Here is a 21,475-nt window from a genome sequence, read left to right on the forward strand (position 1 = left end):
GAGGGGCGATATTGGGTAGTGGGGGTAAGAGGTACAAACTACTATGTATAAAATAAGTTATAAGGATATATTGTACAACTGGCAATATAGCCAATATTTTATAAGTGTAAATGGAACATAAACATTAAACATTGTGAAATACTATATTGTACACCTGTAACTTATGTAATACTATACATCAACTATACTTGAATAAAAATAAATTAATTAATTTTAAAAAACCACTTTATCAGGCCTTTGCATCTTAAGGTATGAACTGAAATAAAACACCAAGCAATTCACATTATAATTTTGTCTCTATTTTGAAAAAGCAGCCCAACACCCATGAGATATTTAAATAGATGAATCTGTAGGCAGAGTTTTCAAAGCAAAGCAAGAGATAACAAAAGTCTATATCATAAACTGAGAGCATACATATACGTCTTCCTATGGTACCATTCAGCTTTAACCTTGCTGCTTGCTCTGAATGCTAAGTGCCCTTGATCCAAAATGCTGGGAATTTATTTTTACCCATTCCCAACATCAGTTGAAACAAGCAGATTCTGACTCTTTTCCAACTAAGAAATGATGCACTATTAAAATATAGAGAGCTGTGATTCAGTGAGTCCTTAAATTTGTTGGATATTTGCAAAAAAATTCCTTGCTAACCTTGCTAACCTAAATTATCATATTTAAAGAGATTAACTTAAAAACCATAAGTAGGATGGTCAAATTAACCTCTGTTTTTTTCTGAATAAAAGATAAGGGATATTTCTAACCAAGAGAAGAAAAAGAAAATAAAACATAAACTGTTACTAAAATTTTGTTGGAAAGGATTTTGAAAATTTACTTTTCTAAAGCTATGAATTTTATGAATCCAAACTTTTCAGTAATATAAAATTCATTTTTATTTTAATAACCATTTTTTTTTTTTTTTTGCGGTACACGGGCCTCTCACTGCTGTGGCCTCTCCCATTGCGGAGCACAGGCTCCAGATGCACAGGCTCAGTGGCCATGGCTCACGGGCCCAGCCGCTCCACGGCATGTGGGATCTTCCCGGACCGGGACACGAACCCATGTCCCCTGCATCAGCAGGCGGACTCTCAACCACTGCGCCACCAGGGAAGCCCTTAATAACCCTTTTTAATGTAAAGTTTTTCTACAAAATTCCCCATATATCATAAGAGGTTTAGGCTATCCTCAGATTTTTCTCTCATAGAAAAATAAACTTGAAGAAAAAAAAAGATAATGAAAGAACAACTTAAAGTTGAATGGTAAAATAATTTCAGATTCATGTGCCAATATAATACAAACACATTATCACCTATGATTTCTTGAACTTCATTCTGATTCATAGCTGGTTTCACTGCCTTGTCCCTTGAAGTAGAGGATTTTGCCCCCGTCAGGCTGTGTGTGGCCATGTATTCATTTGTGTAGAGCACTTGCATTAAATCATTAATAAACTTCTGAGGCTTGCTCTTGTTGCAACGGGCAATCTGCCATTTTTCAATCTTGAACTAAAAAATTAAAAATAATAATTGAAATAACTGAAAAAGGAAAGGAAAGGAATATCTGAAGAAATATATTACTCAATGAATACAGACCAGAAAACAAAACCAAGTCTTTAGGTGATGTATGATACTTTTAATATATATTGTACATTTCAGGGGTTAGAGTTAGATGTTAACTTTGAGATAATTCCCAACATTTATGAGGTATTTGTTCTAGAGTGTATACAAATTCTTGTCGTGTAATCTGGATTTGGTGCTTTAAGGATTAATCCATACTTAACATTTCCTACTAAGTGTGGTAGCATAATAATGGCCCACTGACAATATTCACATTGTTATCCCTGTAACCTTTGAATATGTTACCTTATATGGGAAAATCAACTTTGTACGTGTCATTAAAGTACCTTGAGATGGGGAGAGTATGCTGAGTTATCCAGGTGGGTCCAGTCCAATCATGTGAGCCTTTTTTTTTTTTTAACACTTAAAATTTGTGTACTTTATTGCAGGTACGAATATGTATATTTACATACACCTATAACTTTATAAATATATACACACAGTATCTGGTACATAGTAAGCACACCATAAATGTTAATAATAATAATGAAAATGGCTAACATTTATTGAGCACTCACATGAGCCCTTAACTGCAGAAGAGGGAAGCAGAAAGAAGACACAGAGGAAGGAGGAGAGAATAGAAGAGTGAGAGGGCTTTGCCTGCCCCGACTGGCTTTGAAGATGATGGAAGTGGACTATGAACCAGGGAAGGGGGCTGCCTCTAGAAGTGGGAATGGCCTTCAGTTTATAGTTGACAAGAAAACAGAAAACAGGGAACTCGGCTCTAGAACCATAAGAAACTGAGTTCTACAACAACCCCCATGGACAGGAAACAGATTCTTCTCCAGAGCCTCCAAAAAAGGAGAGTACCTGCCAACACCTTGATTTTACCGCATTTCTGACCTACAGAACTCTGAGGTGGTAAGTTTGTATTATTATAAATCACTAAGTTTGTGGGAATCTGTTACACAGCAAAGGAAACCGGTACACTAAGATTCAAATATTCTGAATGTTAGATGGTGAGCATTTAATTATTGCTCTTGAAAGCATAATTTCCCAGGCCAATTCTAACAAAACTTGTATTTTTAGCTTCTATTTCTTGATTAAGAGAAGTCGGGAAAGTAGAAGAATTGTGTTCTGCCAGCATGTACAGCCTAAAATTCACCTTGTCTCAATGATACAGTTTTATAACCTTTAATGCATAGTTGTCCTTCTGTCACTGGTTTAAGAATTTCCTAGTTTAATAACTTCATCACTGTCCACCATTTGACTTTAATTTTCTGAACTGGATATTCATTTCACAAATATTAGATTTATTGCAAAAACACTGTTTTATGTAGTCAGAATATTATGATTGACCTAAAGTTACATAAAGTGATCTGATAAGGCAGTGATTATGTTGTACAGTAATTTTAATTTTGTATGTAACTGTATCCCAGAGAAAGATGGGATGGTCTTCCAGCTGACCTGTTTCTCATCTGCGTGATGCTCTTCCTCAGCTTTCAAGGAAATTGGTGAACTGGAATTAGAATTAGAATTACTACATGTGGAGGCGAATGAATCTGGTGAGGAGTTATTTGTTGCTCTCCAGAGGGTGGACGCAGACGTGGACAGGGTTCCTCCACCCTTGAGCAGGGCCTCCGCCATACCAACCAATTCTTCAAACTGGGTGACGGCCTGTGGTAAAACTAAAATGGCAAGAAAAAGTAGTACTTTACAAATACTTGTCATAGCAGCATAGATACATATTTTCTATGATGTGTATATGCATAGAAGTATGTAGAACAAACTGTTAACACTTGCTATCTTTGGAAAATAAACATGGTAAGAAGAATGGTTGGAACATATTTACTTTTTTTTTTTTTGCTGTACGCGGGCCTCTCACTGTTGCGGCCTCTCCCGTTGTGGAGCACAGGCTCCAGATGCTTAGGCTCAGCAGCCATGGCTCACGGGCCCAGCCACTCTGCAGCATGTGGGATCTTCCCGGACCGGGGCACGAACCCATGTCCCCTGCATCGGCAGGTGGACTCTCAACCACTGCGCCACCAGGGAAGCCCTAACATAATGTTTTTAAGACTTGATTCTTTTTCTAATTGCTAATGATATTATTTGAAGGTGTTTAAGGAGACATTACTGATTTTATCACCTTCCATCAGGCCAGTTTAAGTGACAAGATAAAATAAACTGTTTCTCACAGATTGAAATAAATTTTCTATGGCCTTAGTGCGTGATTTCCCAGGGAGTCAAAGGCCATCAAATTAGTAAAAATTCATGGCCACAGTTCAAATCTATGTGTTCACATATTAAAGATGGATTTTGGTAATCAACTGAATGTTCTCTTTGTTCCTTTTTTTAAATGGAAACTTACACATTCAAAGCTTTCATGCCTCCATGTTAAATGGTCTTCTCTTGTTATATCTAGTTTGTTTCCTAAGGACAAATAACATTTTGTTGGAGTTGGAAGACACCTTGAACCCTGTCTAATTCAACTCCTCACTCTATGGTTGGGAGTAATGCCTGCTGGAGAGGCGAAAAGAGTCTGAAACTTTTTTGTACTTTTCTAAGCATATTATTGAGCTGTATAATCTTTGGAATAATTACTGATTGGAGACCTGAAAATCAGACATATTGATGACATGTCCAAATCAATACATTTAGTACTATGTTAATAGAAAAATGTAAAAATCTGCTAAAGAAGAAAACCTTATTTTATATTTTTTTCAATTGATATTTGCTAAGCACCTCTCATGTGCCAGACAGTTGTTCAATCAGCAATTATTTATTGAGCACTTAATAATATTAGACATTTATCTAGCTTCTACTCTGTGCCAGGCACTATTCTGGGAACTTTACTGATGTTCACTTGTTTACTCCTCATTGCAACTCTCTGAGATAGGTATTATCATTACCCGCAATTTACAGATGAGGACAGTTAGGCAACAAGAGGTTAAATAACCCATCAGGGTCAACTCAGTGAAAAGAAGAGCCAACATTCAAATTCGGACTCTGCCAATTCCATGCTATAAACTTCTATGTCATGCCAACTCTCAACATTTGCCCACCACTCTGTTAGGTGCCAGGGATGAGACTGGGAGCAAAACCAGATGTGATCCTAGACTCTTGGAACTGGGAGGGGGTAGAGAGTATTGTTTACCTACCCATGCTGTGTGTAAGAATTTGGCCCGCTCAAAGAAGGTCTGGCCACCTGCCCTAACCGCCACCCACCCCCCCCCAGTTCCTGGGAAGTAACCTCTCAACCCTTGAATTTCCCGAGCGATAGCAGGAGTGTCTTTGTTATTCATGGTGAGCCCCTTAGAACACACCTGATTTATGTTTATGCTAAGGAGTTTCTCAGGGTGGGGACAGTCACACCCAATAATCTTAGGGTAGAAGCTGGCCATAGCCAGAAAGCCAGAAAGACCATGTGGGCAATCAATCAGTGAATCAATCATGCTCATGTAATGAACCCTCAGTAAAAACTTTGGACACCCCAGCTCAGAGAGCTTCCTGGGTGGACAATCCTCTGTGCATTTTGTTGTAACATATAAAGACTAGTAGGTAATGTATCCTGAGGACAGAAGTTCCTCACTTGGAAACTAACCAGACTCTGCCCTATGTGTCTCTTCCAACTTTGCCTGGTTCTAATTTGTATTCTTTCCCTGTGATAAATGTAAACATGAATAAAATAGGTTTTGGTGAATTAAATTTCTCTGGCAAATTACTGGACCTGAGGGTGGTTTTGGAAAACCCCTAAACTTGCAGTCAGTATCAGAAGTCTTAGAAGACTTGGCAGTCTAGAGGACTGTGCCCTTAACCTTGTGGTTTGGCTAACTCAAGGTGCATGCAAAGAAATGAAAAATCACAGTTGTTAAGGTCACAGAGAAGAGGCAAACAGCCTAGAGAGGGAAGGGCCACAGAGGGCTTCTCTTAGGAGCTCAAGATTGATCTGAAACCTGAAGGCTGAGCAGGAATTAAATAGCCAGAGGGAATGAGGAGGTCATCAGAAGCATAGGAAACACAAGTTCTGTATTTGAGGAACTGAAGCTGGAATGTAAAGAGAAAAAGGGAATTCTGCATTAAAGTGGGGTTTAGAGAATATTCACTGTTTTTTCTAATAATGAAAGTTATACATGTTCATTGGAATATATCCTTCTTGCCATTTCTATCTTTGTATATCTCTATCTATATTTTCTTTTACATAATTAGGACAATGCTATATGCATAGCATTGTATCATGGTTCTTTTTTCCAATTAAGGCCATAAACTGAATATTTTACCTATTTTATTAAATCTTGGAAAATATGATCTTTTGAGGTCGAATTTGCTTAGAATCAAAGTCAAGATCTTATGTGAAGTCTGAGCAGAATTTAAGTAGGTAGAGGGGGATGAGTTTGACAAAAGGATATACCCAATTAGCTCACACTAATATGTTCGAGATATAGAACATTTCTGCCCACCCAGAAATTTGCCTCATGTTCCTTCCAAATCAATCCCTGGACTCACCTCAGGGGCAACCATTAATGTGACTTCTTTAGTCAGAGACACGTTTTAACTGTTCTAGAATTCCATGTAAATGGATACAAACAGTATATTCTCCGTGTTTTGGTCTGACTTTTTTTTTGTTGTTTTTCTGCATAATGTTTTGAGATTCATTCATGTTGTTGTGTCAGTTAGTCATTCTTTTTTCAGGAGGATGAATATTATTTTTATTTTTTATTGAAGTATAGTTGATTTACAATGTTTCAGGTGTATAGCAAAGTGATTCAGATATATATATATATATATATATATATATATATATATATATATTCTTTTTTGTTGCTGACTGATATTTAATTACATGGATGCTCCACAATTAAAGTATCCATTCACCTGCTGATCGGTTATTTTCCACTTGAACACACGACTTTAAGGATTCCCTAATATCTCAAGGTATTGATGTCCTCTAATTTATTCAAATGCTTCTTTTTTTCTTTTTGGAATTTAGGTTGCTTCCAATTTTTCTTGATTACGGACAAAACTCTTATGAACCACCTACCACACACATCTTTATATTTATCTCTTATCGTGTCAATGCTATAAATTCCTGAAAGCGAAACAATAGGCTCAGAGGTATAAACGTTTCCAAGACTCAGTTAATGTCACTGAATGGCTCTCCAAAAAGGGTCTTCCAACTTGAATGCCCACTAGCAAGGTAAGAAGTCAGCCACATCACTGCACCATCAACAAGAGGTGTTCATAATTAACAAAAATATTCACTATTTTGATAGGTTAAAATTTTAGTACAATTATTTAAATTATTGCAATTATTTGATTATTGTGAAGTTGAATACATATTTATTTGTTTATTGATTATTTGAACTTATTCTATGAGATACCTATTAGACCAAAGAATGTTAGTACTTTTTTTATTTTATGATAGCTTAGATGGTTTTGGTAAAGTGCTTATAGGAATGCCTAGTGCATTATAAACACAATGTATTAGCTATTATTATTAATTCCCTTATATCTTAAGCACTTTAACCTCTAATTTGTCATAAGTTGCAATTATTTTTCTTAGAGTATTTTAATTTTAGTATGTTTTAAATGTACACATGTACAAAATAGATAACTAATAACAACCTGCTGTATAAAATAAATAAATAAAATAAAAATTTTTAAAAAGCACACACATATTTTTAGTTTTTACTCAATTAAAAGTAGCAGTCTTATGGAAGCAACCTAAGTGTCCATCGACAGATGAATGGATAAAGAAGATGTGGCACATATATACAATGGAATATTACTCAGCCATAAAAAGAAACAAAATTGAGTTATTTGTAGTGAGATGGATGGACCTAAAGTCTGTCATACAGAGTGAAGTTAGTCAGAAAGAGAAAAACAAATACCGTATGCTAACACATATATATGAAATCTAAAAAAAAAAACTGATCATGAAGAACCTAGGGGCAGGATGGGAAAAAAGACACAGACCTACTAGAGAATGGACTTGAGGACACGGGGAGGGGGAAGGGTAAGCTGGGACAAAGTGAGAGAGTGGCATGAACATATATACACTACCAAATGTAAAACCGATAACTAGTGGGAAGCAGCTGCATAGCACAGGGACATCAGCTCGGTGCCTTGTGACTACCTATAGAGGGTTGGGATAGGGAGGGTGGGAGGGAGGGAGATGCAAGAGGGGAGAGATACGGGGATATATGTATATGTATAGCTGATTCACTTTGATATGAAGCGGAAACTAACACACCATTGTAAAGCAATTATACTCCAATAAAGATGTTAAAAAAAAAGTAGCAGTCTTTTCCTTAGTTCATTTCCTTAGTTCATTCATTTACTTTATGCTTAGCAAGTCATTCAGATCAGTTAAATATTCACTCATATATTTCATACAGTTTAAACATCTTTTCACAAGTTTTTTTCCTCCCTGGATATAATTTTTTCTAACTTTTAATGTAAAAATTTAAACACACACAAAATAGTAAACTCCCATGTACCCCATGCCCTAGTTTCCAACTCATGGCCAATCTTGTTCCACCTGTATCCCCACCCACTTTCTCCCCACCTCCAAAATTACTTCAAGCAAATCACAGGCATCATTTCATTTTATCTGTAAATATTTCCATGTATATCTCCAAAGGTAAGAAATTTAAATATATATATATAATATATGGTTATATGTGTATATATATATATATATATAACCATAACACCACTGTCACAGCCAGAAATACTTAGCAATAGTTCTTGAATATCATTTTAAAAAAAAACAAATTAGCAAGTGTTCAAATTTCTGATTGTCTCGTTTTTGTTCTTGTTTTTAGCTTGTTTGAATCAGAATCCAAATGAAGTCCATACATTACAATTAGTTGCTGTCTCTTTTACAAACTGTAGGTTTCCTTTTCATCTCCTTGTTTTTTCCTTGCAATTTATTAGTTGAAGAAACTGGGTCCTTTGTCCTGCAGGGTTTCCCATAGTCTGGATTTTGCTGATTGCACCCCTAAGGGGGTGTTTAACATGTTCTTCCCTGTAGTTAGATCTAAAGGCTTGATCAGTGTTTTAACTTCCAGCAGGTGGCATTGAATGCATGGTTACCTTTTGTTGCGATATTAGCGGTCACTGATGATCACTGCCTAGATTCATCAGGGGTTGCAAAATGGTGATATCCTAATTCTTCATTTAGCTAGAATTCTACCAAGGGAAACTTTCTCTCATCAACTATTTGGCTACCCTGAGGTTCATTTCATATAATAATGGCAGAATAAATGCTTGATTTTTCAGTCTGTATTTGCCAGTTTTCAAAATAATGAGTTGGTTCTTTCAGATGACCATTAAGTTTTTTCTCTTTTGAATGAAGTCATGCATGTAAATATACATGATAACCAGTTGCCCTGATCATTATTATTGATGCTCCAATAATAATGATCTTTAGCCAGTGGGAACCTCTTCCAGTTGACACGTCCACATGGTCTTTGCTGACCTCCTTGCTTTCTGGTAGGACAAGATTTTCATCTATATTTCCTGTTTGAGGCTCCTGACAAATCTTGTCCATTTCCTGTGCAAGTTCTGGAATCAGCCGTTTCTCCAGGGAACCCCAGCTCCCTTTAGTGGGGAACGGTATTTCAAGGCCACACCCAAGTGCTGGGAGTGCTCTTTGCTATTGGGTTCTTGTTTCTAGGCCTCTTTGGTGAACAGTATTAGAATATACATACTATTAATTTTTAAAGATAAAAATTCATCCTGTGTCGAAACCAGTACTCATGCAAATTCAGAACATGGAGTTTTAATTTAAACTGTACAGTTATGTTTTTAGTACGCCACATGGTGTGAAATGAGAACCTAACTTAAACCTGCCCCTCCCCGCCACATTGGAATATCAGTTTTCCCAGCACCATATGTTGAATAATTCATCCTTGTCCTAAATGGCTTGCAGGACTTGCTATGTAAATTGTCAGGCCCATTGCAAATGGAAAATGCAGGACTCCTTGTTCAAAGCTTCAGAATTTTAATATGGTGACAGTATTTTTAACCAGTATGTGGGGCCTTCCTAGGAGCAGGGCCCAGTGTGACTGCACTGGTCATCCTACAGTGATAAGCAGACACTGTATGGCAGTCACCTTACCAGGTTCTGCTCTGAAGACTTTACATGTCACCCAGGGAAGTACTTTTATCATTTCCATTCATCTCACACTCAGTTACACAGCTAGTAGGTGGCAGAGGCAGGATTTGAACCCAAGTGGCTTGGCCCCTGTAAACCCTCTGTGCCACAGTGGCTCCGGGACATTTCTTCCCTGTACGGGAGGTATTATCCAGGGATGTGTGTTCTGTTCCATCGACCTGCTGGCTCTTATCCTAGTAAGTTGCTTTTAATTATCAGAACTTTATATGATTTCATGTTGACAGTTATGCCCTCAGATTCTTTTTCAGAATGTTCTTAATTGATTTTGCCTATTTATTCTTTCAGGTTAACTTTAATATAATTATTGTCAAATTACCACAAAAATAAAAATCAAAACAAAACAATTATGGGCATTTGATTGGGATTCTAGTCAAACTGTGAGTTATTTTGAGATGAATTGGCAACTTCTCATCTATGAATTTGACGTCTCTCTATTTAGATTTGTCTACTTCTCCACTGACTTTTTAATTTTTCATCATAGATCCTACACATTTCTTGTTAGGGTAACTAGTAGATATTTTATAGTTATTTGTAATTAATGTGTAGATTCTTTTTTATTATTTTTTTAGGAATAAAATCAGCAATTTCTGATCTATAAGGAAATTACTGATTTTTTTAAAAAATGGTAGCTATTAGATTTGGGGCACCTATTATGTACCAGGCATTTATTATTTTTTAAATACAATAAGGCTTATAATGAAAAATAGCAGCCCTCTGCCCTACCGCTCACCACCCTGGATTACCTACTACTCCTAGAGGGAAAACTTCTGATCCACTTACCTGTTTCTCTGGTAGTTACCTTCATAGTCTTAAATAATAATAAGCATATACAACTATTCTTTTATTTTTTTCAGATTCATATAATTACTTATTGACTTTCAACTATGTAACATGACAAGGCAGCCCTCTTTCAACTCCTCCCCCAGCCACATAGAAACACACACACGTGGTACCCACATATGCAAACACATACACACTCTTCTTCTCTCCATCATCCCAGGATAGTTGTAACACAACTGCTAGTTCAATAAATACTGTGCTTACATTATTATAGTGATGTAATTCTCAATTCCTTTCCTTTAAAACATGACTTTTTTCCTAGAGTTAAAATGATCTCATTTTTAAAAGCTTGCTTATTATTATTATTTAACTGTTTCTCTGACTTAAACATCTCAAAACTTCCTACCAGAGGTGTAAAATCTCCTTGCAGTATGTTTGGTAGATGACATCATGTCATCTATCAATTTCATGTTTTTCTCAGTGATCTCTCTCCTGTAACCCCTGTACCTGTCCACCTCTAGACCAGCTGCTTCCAGGCTACTGTGGACCTGTCACCCTGGAGTGTCCCCTCACTATTATTCTGTGGCTACGTCCTGTACTGGACTACCTGTTTTCTGACTGACTTTCTAGATTCACTCTCTCATTTTGAAGGAGCACACCCTCCGTTAGCTTTTGAAAAAGAAAGCACAGGAAGTACATTGAGACTTCATAGGTATGAAAATATTATTATTCTGCCCTCACACTTGGTTGATGGTTTCACTGGGTATAGAAGTCTAGGTTTAAATCATTTCCCTTTAGAATTTTAAATGCATTGCTCAATTATCTTAGAGCTTCCAGTGTTGCTGGTGAAAAGTCCAATGTCATCTGACTCCCACTCCTTAGCGGGTAACATGCTCCTTCTCTCTGAAAGCTTCTAGATTTTCCCTTCCTGGTGTTCTGAAATTTCACACTGTTATGGCTTAGACAAGCCTTTTTGCTTTGGGTGGTATCTTTTTGATGTGCACACAATAAACTTTTACTAATTACTACTTCAGTGATTCACTGGTTTTACTTTGGCTATTTCTGAAACTTTGACAGCATTCTACTATATTTAAATGAACCTGGGCAAAACTTACTTGATTTTTCCTTCCTTACTCATTAGTTAATAGAGTGGAGTTTTCGGCTGAGACATTGTTTTCCCTGGGTATACATTCATTCTTTACAAATAGTGATAATTTAATACCCTTTTGTACAATAGACGTGCCACTTTTTTCCTTTTATATCTTAGTGTGCTGGTCAGTTGTGGTCCACAAGATATGTTTCAAATGTTTAACACATGCACGTAGAGCACACACACGTCTGTCATTCTGAATGTCTAGAATGGCATATACATTCTGCTATTTTTCTTAGTTAGCAGGCTTTATAGACAGATAAACAGCTCTGATTCTTAGTTCAAAGAGGACTATTGCTGAGCAAAGGTTAACTAACCACTCTGCACTCTTCTCTCAGACCCCTTTCTTATTTGGATTATATGTTAAATTTCAACTTTCTGACATCTTCCTAGTTCCCAACTGTAGCTTCACAAGGAGACCTACTATGACCATGTTATTTTAAACTGTAAAACACCCCCTCTCCCTCAAATCCCCATCCTCCTTTACCTCTCCTATTTTTTCCATAGCATTTATCACTAGCTAACATATTGTATAATTTACTTAATTTTACTTAATTGTGATTTTTCATGATTTTGACTGCTTGCCTCACTGGAATGTGAGCTCTGTGAGAGTGGCGATCTTTGTTTTGTTCACTGGGTTTTCCTAGGTACTTAGAGCAGTGCCTGACATATAGAGGACCTTGTAAATATTGACTGAAAGAAGAAATGCATACATGAATACTGCAGTGGCAGTTGGCAGTTCCTGACTCTTCCTGTTGCTTGAAGTCTAACCAATAGCCAACTTTACTTTGGTTTCTAAGGGTACATTCTAGTGTGTGTGCATGCAGAGGGGCAGACAATATTAAATACAGAATAGGGTATGTAGGCTTTTAAGTGCCAAAGAGGAAACGAAATGGGAAGGGATAAAAAAACGTTGCAGGGGGAGAGAGGTTGAAAGTTTAGATGGAGGGAGGAGGTCAGGGCAAAGATGAATTTACAGTGAAGATTTGAAGTATGTAGGCTGCAAACTATGTGGATATCTGGGGAAAGAATATCCCAGGCCAAAGGAACAGCCAGTACAGAGATGCTGACATCAGGTCACGTCTGATGTCTTTGGAGGGAAAGCAAGTGGTCCGGTGTGGCTGGATCACAGAGAAGGATGGGGAGAGAGTAGAAAACAAGGCCAGAAAGGTATGTGGAGGGGAGGTGGCCGGATCACGTAAGGACTCAAAGATCATAAAACTGACTTCAGTTTTACCCCATGTGAGGTAGACATGCACTGGAATTGTCTGCAGAGAGGAGTGACGTGAGCTGGCCTACAGTTAGCAGGATGTTCTTGCTGCTGTGTTGATAGTGGACTGCACAGCAGCATGAGCAGAAGTGGCAACACCAGTGAGGAAGCCACCATGATCACCTGGGTGAGAGATGCTGGTGGTTTGGACCAGAGTGGCTGTAGTGGGGGTGGTACAAAGAACTGTATTCCAGAGATATTTTGAAGATGAAGCCAGTAGGATTTGCCAATGGACTGAGTGTAGGGTGTAAAAGAAATACAGAAATACAAGACAGCATCGTGGATTTTGAGTTGAGAAACTGGAACAATGAAGTTAGCATTAACCGAGGCGAGGAAGAAAGAGAGGAGCAGGTGGCAGGGGAAGGGTGGGAATGTGGTCGGGGTGGGGGGGTGTTTGTCTGAGATGCCTGCCAGTCTTGTCAATACACAGTTAGCCCATGAGTCTGGAACTAAAGGGAGAAGTCCAGACTGGAGATAAGTCATAGTTATTGATGGATTTAACACCATAGAATTGGATATGATCCCCTATGGAGTGAAAGCAGATAGAAAAGAAAGAAGCCCAAGGACTGAGCCTGGGGCATCATCAAATATTTAGAGGGTAAGATGATGAAATGAGGCAGCCATATAAACTGAGACGGAAAGCTCAGCAGTGGAGGAGGAATGTGGTGCCCTAGAAGCCAAGGAAGGAGAGGTAGCCAAGGTGTCAGATGTAAGAGGGCACTTAATATGACCCTTGAGAAATTACCTTCGGGGTTAGCAATATGAAATGTTATGGGTTAAATTGTGTCCCCCCAAAAAGAGATGTTGAAGTCTAACCCCCAGGACCTTAGAATGTGACCTTATTTGGAAATAGGGCCTTTATAGATGTAATCAAGTTAAAATGAGGTCATTAGAGTAGGCCTTAATCCAAAATGACTGACATCCTTATAAAAAGAGGGAAGTCTGGACACAGAGACAGACAAGCACACAGTGAGGTCATCACATGAAGAGTGGTCTTAATGCTGCCTCAGGCCAAGGATCAACCAGAAGCTAGGAGAGAGGCCTTCCCCAGCGCCATCAGAGGAAGCGTGGCCCTGCTGACACCTTGATTTTAGAATTCTGCTGTTTAAGCCACCCAGTTTGTGATACTTTATCACTGCAGCCCTAGGAAACTAATACATGGAGGTCATTGGCAATCATGAGAAGAGACATTACAATGGAATGACAAGGACCTAATTGAAGTGGGATCCAAAGGGAATAAAAGGGGGAAAATTGAAAACAGTGTATAGAGTCAACATGTAAGGAGTTTTCCTACAAAGGGAAGGAGAGAAACAGGGTGAAAGGCAGAGAAGCAAATGGCCTGAGAAAGGTGGGGTTTTTTGGGTTTGTTTGTTTGTTTTAATGGGAGAAATAATTGTATGTCTGATGCTAATGGGATGATTCATTAGCGAGAGCAGGGGAGGCTCTCTGGAGCTCTGTCCTTGATTAGCAGAAAGAGGATGCACAGATGGACATACTGCCTTTGGCTGGACAAGAGGACAGGCCACTCACGGGTGACAGGAGAGGACGTGGAAGTTGATACAAGCACAGGTGCAGGGAGCTGACAGTCTTTTCACATCCTCCAAGGTCTCCGTGAAGCAAAGGCGTCAGCTGAGAGCGAGGATATGGAAAGTGTGGGACGCTGGCAGAGAGAGGAGAAAATGAAACAGCAACTCCAGAGTGAGGGACAGAGAGAAACTGTTCATAGTGATGATTCTTTTCATATACTATTTTTTTAATTTTATTTTTTGTCCGTGCCACACGGCATGTGGGATCTTAGTTCCCGACCAGGGATGGAACCCTCATCCCCTTAACTGAAGGCATGGAGTCTTAACCACTGGACTGTCAGAGAAGTCCCCTTCATATACTATTGAAACTGATTTGCTCCTCTTGCATTTAGAATTTTCTCATCTAAATTTATGAAAAAAATTGATCTAATTTTCTTTTGGTGGGGGTCCATGTGTCAAGTTCTGGTGTTAATAAAAACAGAGACAGAAACAATAACGATGATTACTGAGCACCTATCATGTATCAGGCCCTGGTAAAGCATTTCTTCTAATTATCTAATTTAGTCATCTTGGCAAGAAGGACATGAGAGATTGGCTCCACTGTGTAGATGAGGCAAGTGAAGCTGGGGCTGAGGGCAGGACAGTGACAGGGCCAAGGCTTACAGCTAGTAAGCAGGGTTGGGATTCAAACCAAAGTCGGAGACTTCAAGATCAATACTTGAACCAGCAATGTATGCCAACTTTATCAACTAGCTTTTCATCTTACTCTACGTTCTGGAACAGATGATATAAAAATAAGAACAATCTGTTCTTCGAAAATTGCAAAAACCTCACCAGGAAAAACCATCAGTTATAAAGATGCCATATTTAAAGCATAAAAAATAAGGAGAGAATGGCTTGTTGGTGGAATAAACATCTTATTTCCATTCATGTCTGCCTGTTTCTACTTAAAACTAGGAAGCCTTCAATTTAATCAATATTTGTAGGAACTCGTCTGAGCCATTACTCTGTCAATCTAGCTCACCACAATGTTCTGTCTCCTACCATTTCTGCCTCCCCAAATATTGTGGAATTGTCTTCTTTATTTCCACAGCCATTGCCCTAGGCAAGGCTGCCATCCTGTTAGTCCAATGACTGTAATACCTTTCAAAAGTGGTTCTCCCCCACTCTCCTTTCTGTGCCCCTTGTACTCATTTTGTACACAGAAGCCAGAGGGATTTATTTTTAAAATACTCTGTGTATTTACTGTTTTATAACAGAATGCTGCCCCACATAGGATATATTGCCAAATATTCAGCTATACAAAATAGTGCATGATGCCTAACTACAAATGGAAAACATAATGTAAAAAAAATAAACACTTAAACACAATATAGGATTCTGCAAAAAGGCATTATTCCAGGTTGTTTTTTTTTTTTTTTTTTTTTTTTTTTTTTTTTTTTTGCTGTACGCGGGCCTCTCACTGCTGTGGCCTCTCCCGTTGCGGAGCACAGGCTCCGGACACACAGGCTCCGCGGCCATGGCTCGCGGGCCCAGCCGCTGCGCGGCATGTGGGATCTTCCGGGATAGGGGCACGAACCCGTGTCCCCTGCATCGGCAGGCGGACTCTCAACCACTGCGCCACCAGGGAAGCCCCCAGGTTGTTTTTAATTTTCTTGGGCCTGTCTTTCCCCTTTATGTCTTCAGTGGAATGTGATTATTTTCCACACCACTGCTCCCAACCCCAAACCTGAAATTTAATATATGGAATCTTTAATTCCAGTGAGTCTATAAGAGAGCACAACAGGCCCCATTTTCTAGTGCTTTCCTTAGCAGAGGAGAATGAGATAAGTACGAACACCTTGACATACCTGTTGTCTTACTGATCTTTTCTCTCTAAGCCTATATTAAACACTCCATAAATATTTGTTGGACAGTATTAAATGAATATGACATTTGGTATTTTGTAGGAATAATCTAAAATTTTTTAATCAATAAACTAGAGGCTTCAATAGAGTACATCCATATTAAATTATGCAATCATAGATTTTCTTAAAATGTGGTTTTTGATTTTTTTTCTCTAAGGTACTGAGTTTTTCATTCTTGACAGCTGATTTCAATACCTTCCCTCATCAAGTATTTTTCCATTCATCTAAAAAAGTCAATTTTCTCTAAGTTTACCTTGAAGCATGACCAAAGACTGTCGAAGGCGGCTGTTTTCTTTCCGGATGTTTGTTAGTTTTGGTTTCAGGCCTCTTATTTTTGTGCACAGTTCCTCCTTCGACAATTCTGCTAGAGGCTCTTCATCCTCACTGGAGCTCTCACCGGGCAGAAAGGCATTTCCCGAATATGGGTCTCTCTAAAATACAAGGCAGGCACAACAAAAGCATCAAGGGAGCTCTCGTGGTTTATCCTGTGTTCCGGATGCTGCTGGGACTTAATTAGACCTACAGGCTCCTGCTCTTCCAGGAGGCGAGTGATCTAGCCTCAGCTTGGTCCTCCACTATCCAGGGGAACTCAGAATAAAAGAGGACATCAAAGTTTCATGCACACATCTCTTTCAAAACAGTAATCAGGATTCTGACTTTCGGCCTAACTTCACGAAAAACACAAAGTAGAAAAATAGTATAACAGAGTAGAATCAACCAGGCCACCATTCAGATCTTTGTAACTCATCTACGTCCTCCATTTCTCTCCCGACACCTCATCCACAGCCTCTCTGTTGAGACTATGCCATGAGGCTAATTTGGGGGTTGATTCCATCAGAGAAAGGAGAAAGATTTACCCAGAACAAAGCACTGATGTCTACCTTTTAGTTTAAAAAATGTTTTTTAAGGACAGCAGGACAATAGTCCGAAAACATATGCATTTGAGTCGTAAAACCCAGGCTTTGTTGAGGCAGAAAAGAATTTTCTCCAATTACTAAGCTGGCCTTTATATTTATATTAATCCAAATCTGGAAAATTGGAGCACAGAGTGAAATTTATAAAGATCCAAATCTAGAAGCCTGGAGTATGATGTTTATAAAAATAAACTTTAGAGTAGAAGAGATAAAGGCACATGTACACCAGAACACAACATTGTGAATCAACTATACTCCAATAAAAATTTTGAAAATAGAGATCAAGAAAGTTCCTGCTGAATAGGAAGCGAAGAGACCTCCTGGGGCCTGGCTGAGGAGCAGGAGGAATTCGGAACAGGAAGAACAGAAGGTCAGATTCCAGTGTCTGCTCTTCCTGCCCCGACCTTTGTGGGGAAGCGAGGTGGATCCAGGGGTCAGGGTAGATGATAGAAACATCCAGATGAATGAGGGGCAGTCCCAGGGCAGAAGGGCCGGCTCCGTGCTTCTCAGCACATCATAAATGCCCTAAAGGGGCCCCAAGTCCAGCAACATCAGGGCAACACGGCACCTTCTGGGCCACAGATCAGAAATGGACAAAATTGGTGTCTGGACAAATGGACCAGAGACAGTGTCCAGACTCCCCAGAGCTCATGCAAAGCAGCTGGAGAATCCGGAGGCTCCCTGTGTCCTGGTCAGGAACTGGGTAAGTGCTGGGGGAACCGGTGAACAGAGAGGCTACAGGGTGCCAGAACCTTACAGAAGTTGGCAGCGGGTCCCAGCACAGCAAACATCAGCAGATGGTGCCAACAGAACCCCCTGGGAGCTGGAAGGAATGCTGTGCCTCAGCAGTAACAGTACTGGACACTAAGGAAACAGGCAGAAAACTTAGAGCCTGGGCAGAAGACCAGCTGTCCCTCCCCAGAGGCTGGATGATATGTAAGACTCCTCAAAACTTGAAACACTTCCCAGGAAAAAAACAGGAAAGGGAGGAGAGTGAGAAGCTAGTCTCCATTGAGACTTAAACCCTGAAGTGACTGAAACTATACCAATACCTCAAAGGGATTTTAAACACCAGAACACTCTAACTGGGCTTCCCTGGTGGTGCAGTGGTTAAGAATCCTCCTGCCAATGCAGGTTCGAGCCCTGGTTTGGGAAGATCCCACATGCCGCAGAGCAACTAAGTCCCTGCGCCACAACTACCGAGCCTGCGCTCTAGAGCCCGCTAGCGACAACTACTGAAGCCCGTGCGCCTAGCCTGTGCTCTGCAACAAGAGAAGCCACCGCCATGAGAAGCCCGCGCGCCACAACGAAGCGTAGCCCCCTCTCCCAGCAACCAGAGATAAGCCCGTGCGCAGCAACGAAGACCCAACACAGCCAAAAATAAAATTAAAATTAAAAAAAGAAGAACACTCTGTAATTCACTGTCAATGGACAAGTTCAAGCTTTTTTTTTCTCCCCCTTTTCTTATCTACCAGGGATGGAGAATTGAAAGCCAGATGAGATCAGTTATAGAAAATACAATTATATTTTTGTATGATCAGCAATGTATACATTCAACCTCACTCCTTATTTTATAAGTATACCAATCTATGTATGTATACATATTTCATTATTCCACGTGTGTATGACATATATAATATATATAATGGTAATGAAAATTACTATTGTCCTATGTTGGCAAGTAGCTAAAGTACTCATGCTAGATATATAAATCTTTAATTAAAAAACTGATGCATTTGGTTAAAAGGAAATGAGGCTTCCCTGGTGGCGCAGTGGTTGAGAGCCCGCCTGCCAGTGCAGGGGACACGGGTTCCTGCCCCGGTCCGGGAAGATCCCACATGCCGCAGAGCGGCTGGGCCCGTGAGCCATGGCCGTGGAGCCTGCGCGTCCAGAGCCTGTGCTCCGCAATGGGAGAGGCCACAACAGCGCGAGGCCCACATACCGCAAAAAAAAAAAAAAAAAAAAAAAGGAAATGAAATATTTATTTAAAAAACTGAAGGATGCCTACTGAGATCATAGTTCTATGCAGAGTATTGAGAAAAAATAGAATATATGGTCTAGTTCTTGCAGGAATTTCCCACAAGAGAGAAATGAAATCAAGCATAAATCCATTTATAAGCATCACTGGAAGACAAAGTTAATAGACAATAGATTGGGATAAGATATTTGCAAAATCTAAAACCACATGAAACTAATTTCTACAGTAGATATGGTATATGTGCCAATCAATAAGAATAGAACGGGAACCCACCAGAACAGACTAAGAAACCCAACAGAAACTATAAAAACTCAATAGAGAAAAGGACAGTGGCAGAGACCGCTGGCTATCACCAGGTATTTGTTCTCCCATTCTTCTACAGTAATAGGTTTTTAGCTCAGCAGGTAGGTGTCAGCTAGATTACATTTCCCAGACTCCCGGACGGCTCAGTGTGGCTATGTGACTAAGCTTCCGCCAGTCAAATAGGAGTAGAAACAATGTGTACCACTACTGGGTCATGACCTTAGGAGGAATGGGCTGGCCTTCTCCTGCCTGAATTCTATTTTTGTTGGCAGAGAGGAAGGCATGCAGGTGGGAGCTGGAGTAGTCACCTTGACCCAGGGACAGAGGCTGTGTGTTCAGGAAGGTAAATGAACAAGATAAGACGGAGCCTCAACATTTTGGCACTGCTACAGCAACTAGGACTGCTCTTTCTATTATGTGAAAGGGAAATAAACTTCCATCTTTATACGCCACTGTGATATTTGGGTCTTTGTTACAGCCTTTGCAACATGCATCTTAACTAATGCAGATTTTGATACCTAGAAGCTGGATACCCAAAACTTGACATAGGTTTGAATTACTTAGAGCTCAGGTTATGGTCAAAAAGAGCAAAGGTATAACATGCTGGAAGGTTGTTGACTCTTGTTAGACCTTGGTGATGACACATTTGGTAAAACTGTCACCTGCAATGCCTTGGAAGGCACACCATGTGCTTATTGAGACTGGAAAAAGAATGTCTGTGTGTATGAGTGACTTCTTGTCAGTGCTAGCTAGTTTGCAGAAATGGAAGGCTTTCTCCTTCCGTCTGCATTTAGAATGTAGCATGCAAATTTAAACTGAGTCCAGTCATGTTAAATCTCCAAGGTTTGAAAAAAATGAATGACGTCTACATCTAAATTGTAAGAGATAAGAAAAAAAGCCTGTGAACTCAAGGCTTTCTCAAGAGCTTCTCTTTAAGTGTTCTCTGCCAGACACTGAAATCCATCCCAATGGTAAGCCTCAGCTTCAGTGCATTATCTTCAAGCTTTTTGTTTCATATGGCAATTAAGTCACTGCCAAAAGTTGGAGAGAAAAGAGGCTGAGCAGCCGTAATAATAGAGGAGAGGTTTCAGGCTTATTTATGACCAAATAAGATCTCTGGCTGTAGTTACTTGCAATGAAACCAAACAGAAAGAAATAGTTTGGAAAGCTATTAAGTTTTTGAGAAGCACAAATTGCAAAAGAAACCATACTACTGGCCTGCTAGAGCAGGTGACTATTTTGCCCTCAAGGAACCACTGGACAACCCCCCACCACCCAAAACCTGCACCAGCAAATTGAAACAAGATATCATTTTCTCCCATCAATTGCCAAATATATGAAATAAGGACATAAATGCTAAGTGTTGGCAGGGAAGCACAACATGGAACCCCTTATGCACTGCTGCTGGGCATGTGGACTGATGTGGACATTCTGGAAAGCAATTTCATTGTCATATCAAAGCCATTACTTACCCTTCTAAGTGTTTATTCCAGAGACATTCTCACGCTGTTTCTTAAATGGACATGTATGCGGACATTTATTTTGTCATTGTTTGTAGTACCAAGATGCTGGAGGAAATCTAGGTTTTCATCATTGGAGGAAAGGACAAGTAAAATGATGCTATGCTTTGTTAGACGCAACGTATCGTATATAATAGCAATATAGATGTTAAAAACGGTGCTGATTGAAAAGCCAAACAGATTGAGCTATATATTATGATACCAATGTACTACTAAATGATGTGTGAAATGATGGAGCCATAAGGTTGTACAGTGCAGCGTGCTTTGTAAACAGACAAAACATGGATATGGAAACAAGCCATATCCATGCTAGGGGACAGTGGGTGATGATGTACAAAAGAGAAAGTTCTTTATATACTAATGGAAAGACTGTCAGAATACATTAAGTAAAAAAGCAAAGT

The 21,475-nt window shown here is 39.4% G+C and overlaps 1 protein-coding gene across 1 annotated transcript in view; it reads right to left on the minus strand.

The window, feature by feature from the left end:
• LOC308623379 (BEN domain-containing protein 6-like) overlaps positions 1-21,475 on the minus strand; it is a 74,773-nt gene that overhangs the window by 10,260 nt on the left and 43,038 nt on the right. The window contains exons 3-5 of the mRNA XM_081245669.1: positions 16,613-16,790; positions 3,015-3,235; positions 1,304-1,496 (exon numbers count right to left, since the gene is read on the minus strand). Coding sequence (XP_081101795.1) covers positions 1,304-1,496; positions 3,015-3,235; positions 16,613-16,790 — 592 coding nt within the window. The remainder of the gene's footprint in view (positions 1-1,303; positions 1,497-3,014; positions 3,236-16,612; positions 16,791-21,475) is intronic.

Source organism: Mesoplodon bidens, assembly GCF_964165515.1.
Source record: "Mesoplodon bidens genome assembly, chromosome: 10".
NCBI classification, from domain to species: Eukaryota; Metazoa; Chordata; class Mammalia; order Artiodactyla; family Ziphiidae; genus Mesoplodon; species Mesoplodon bidens.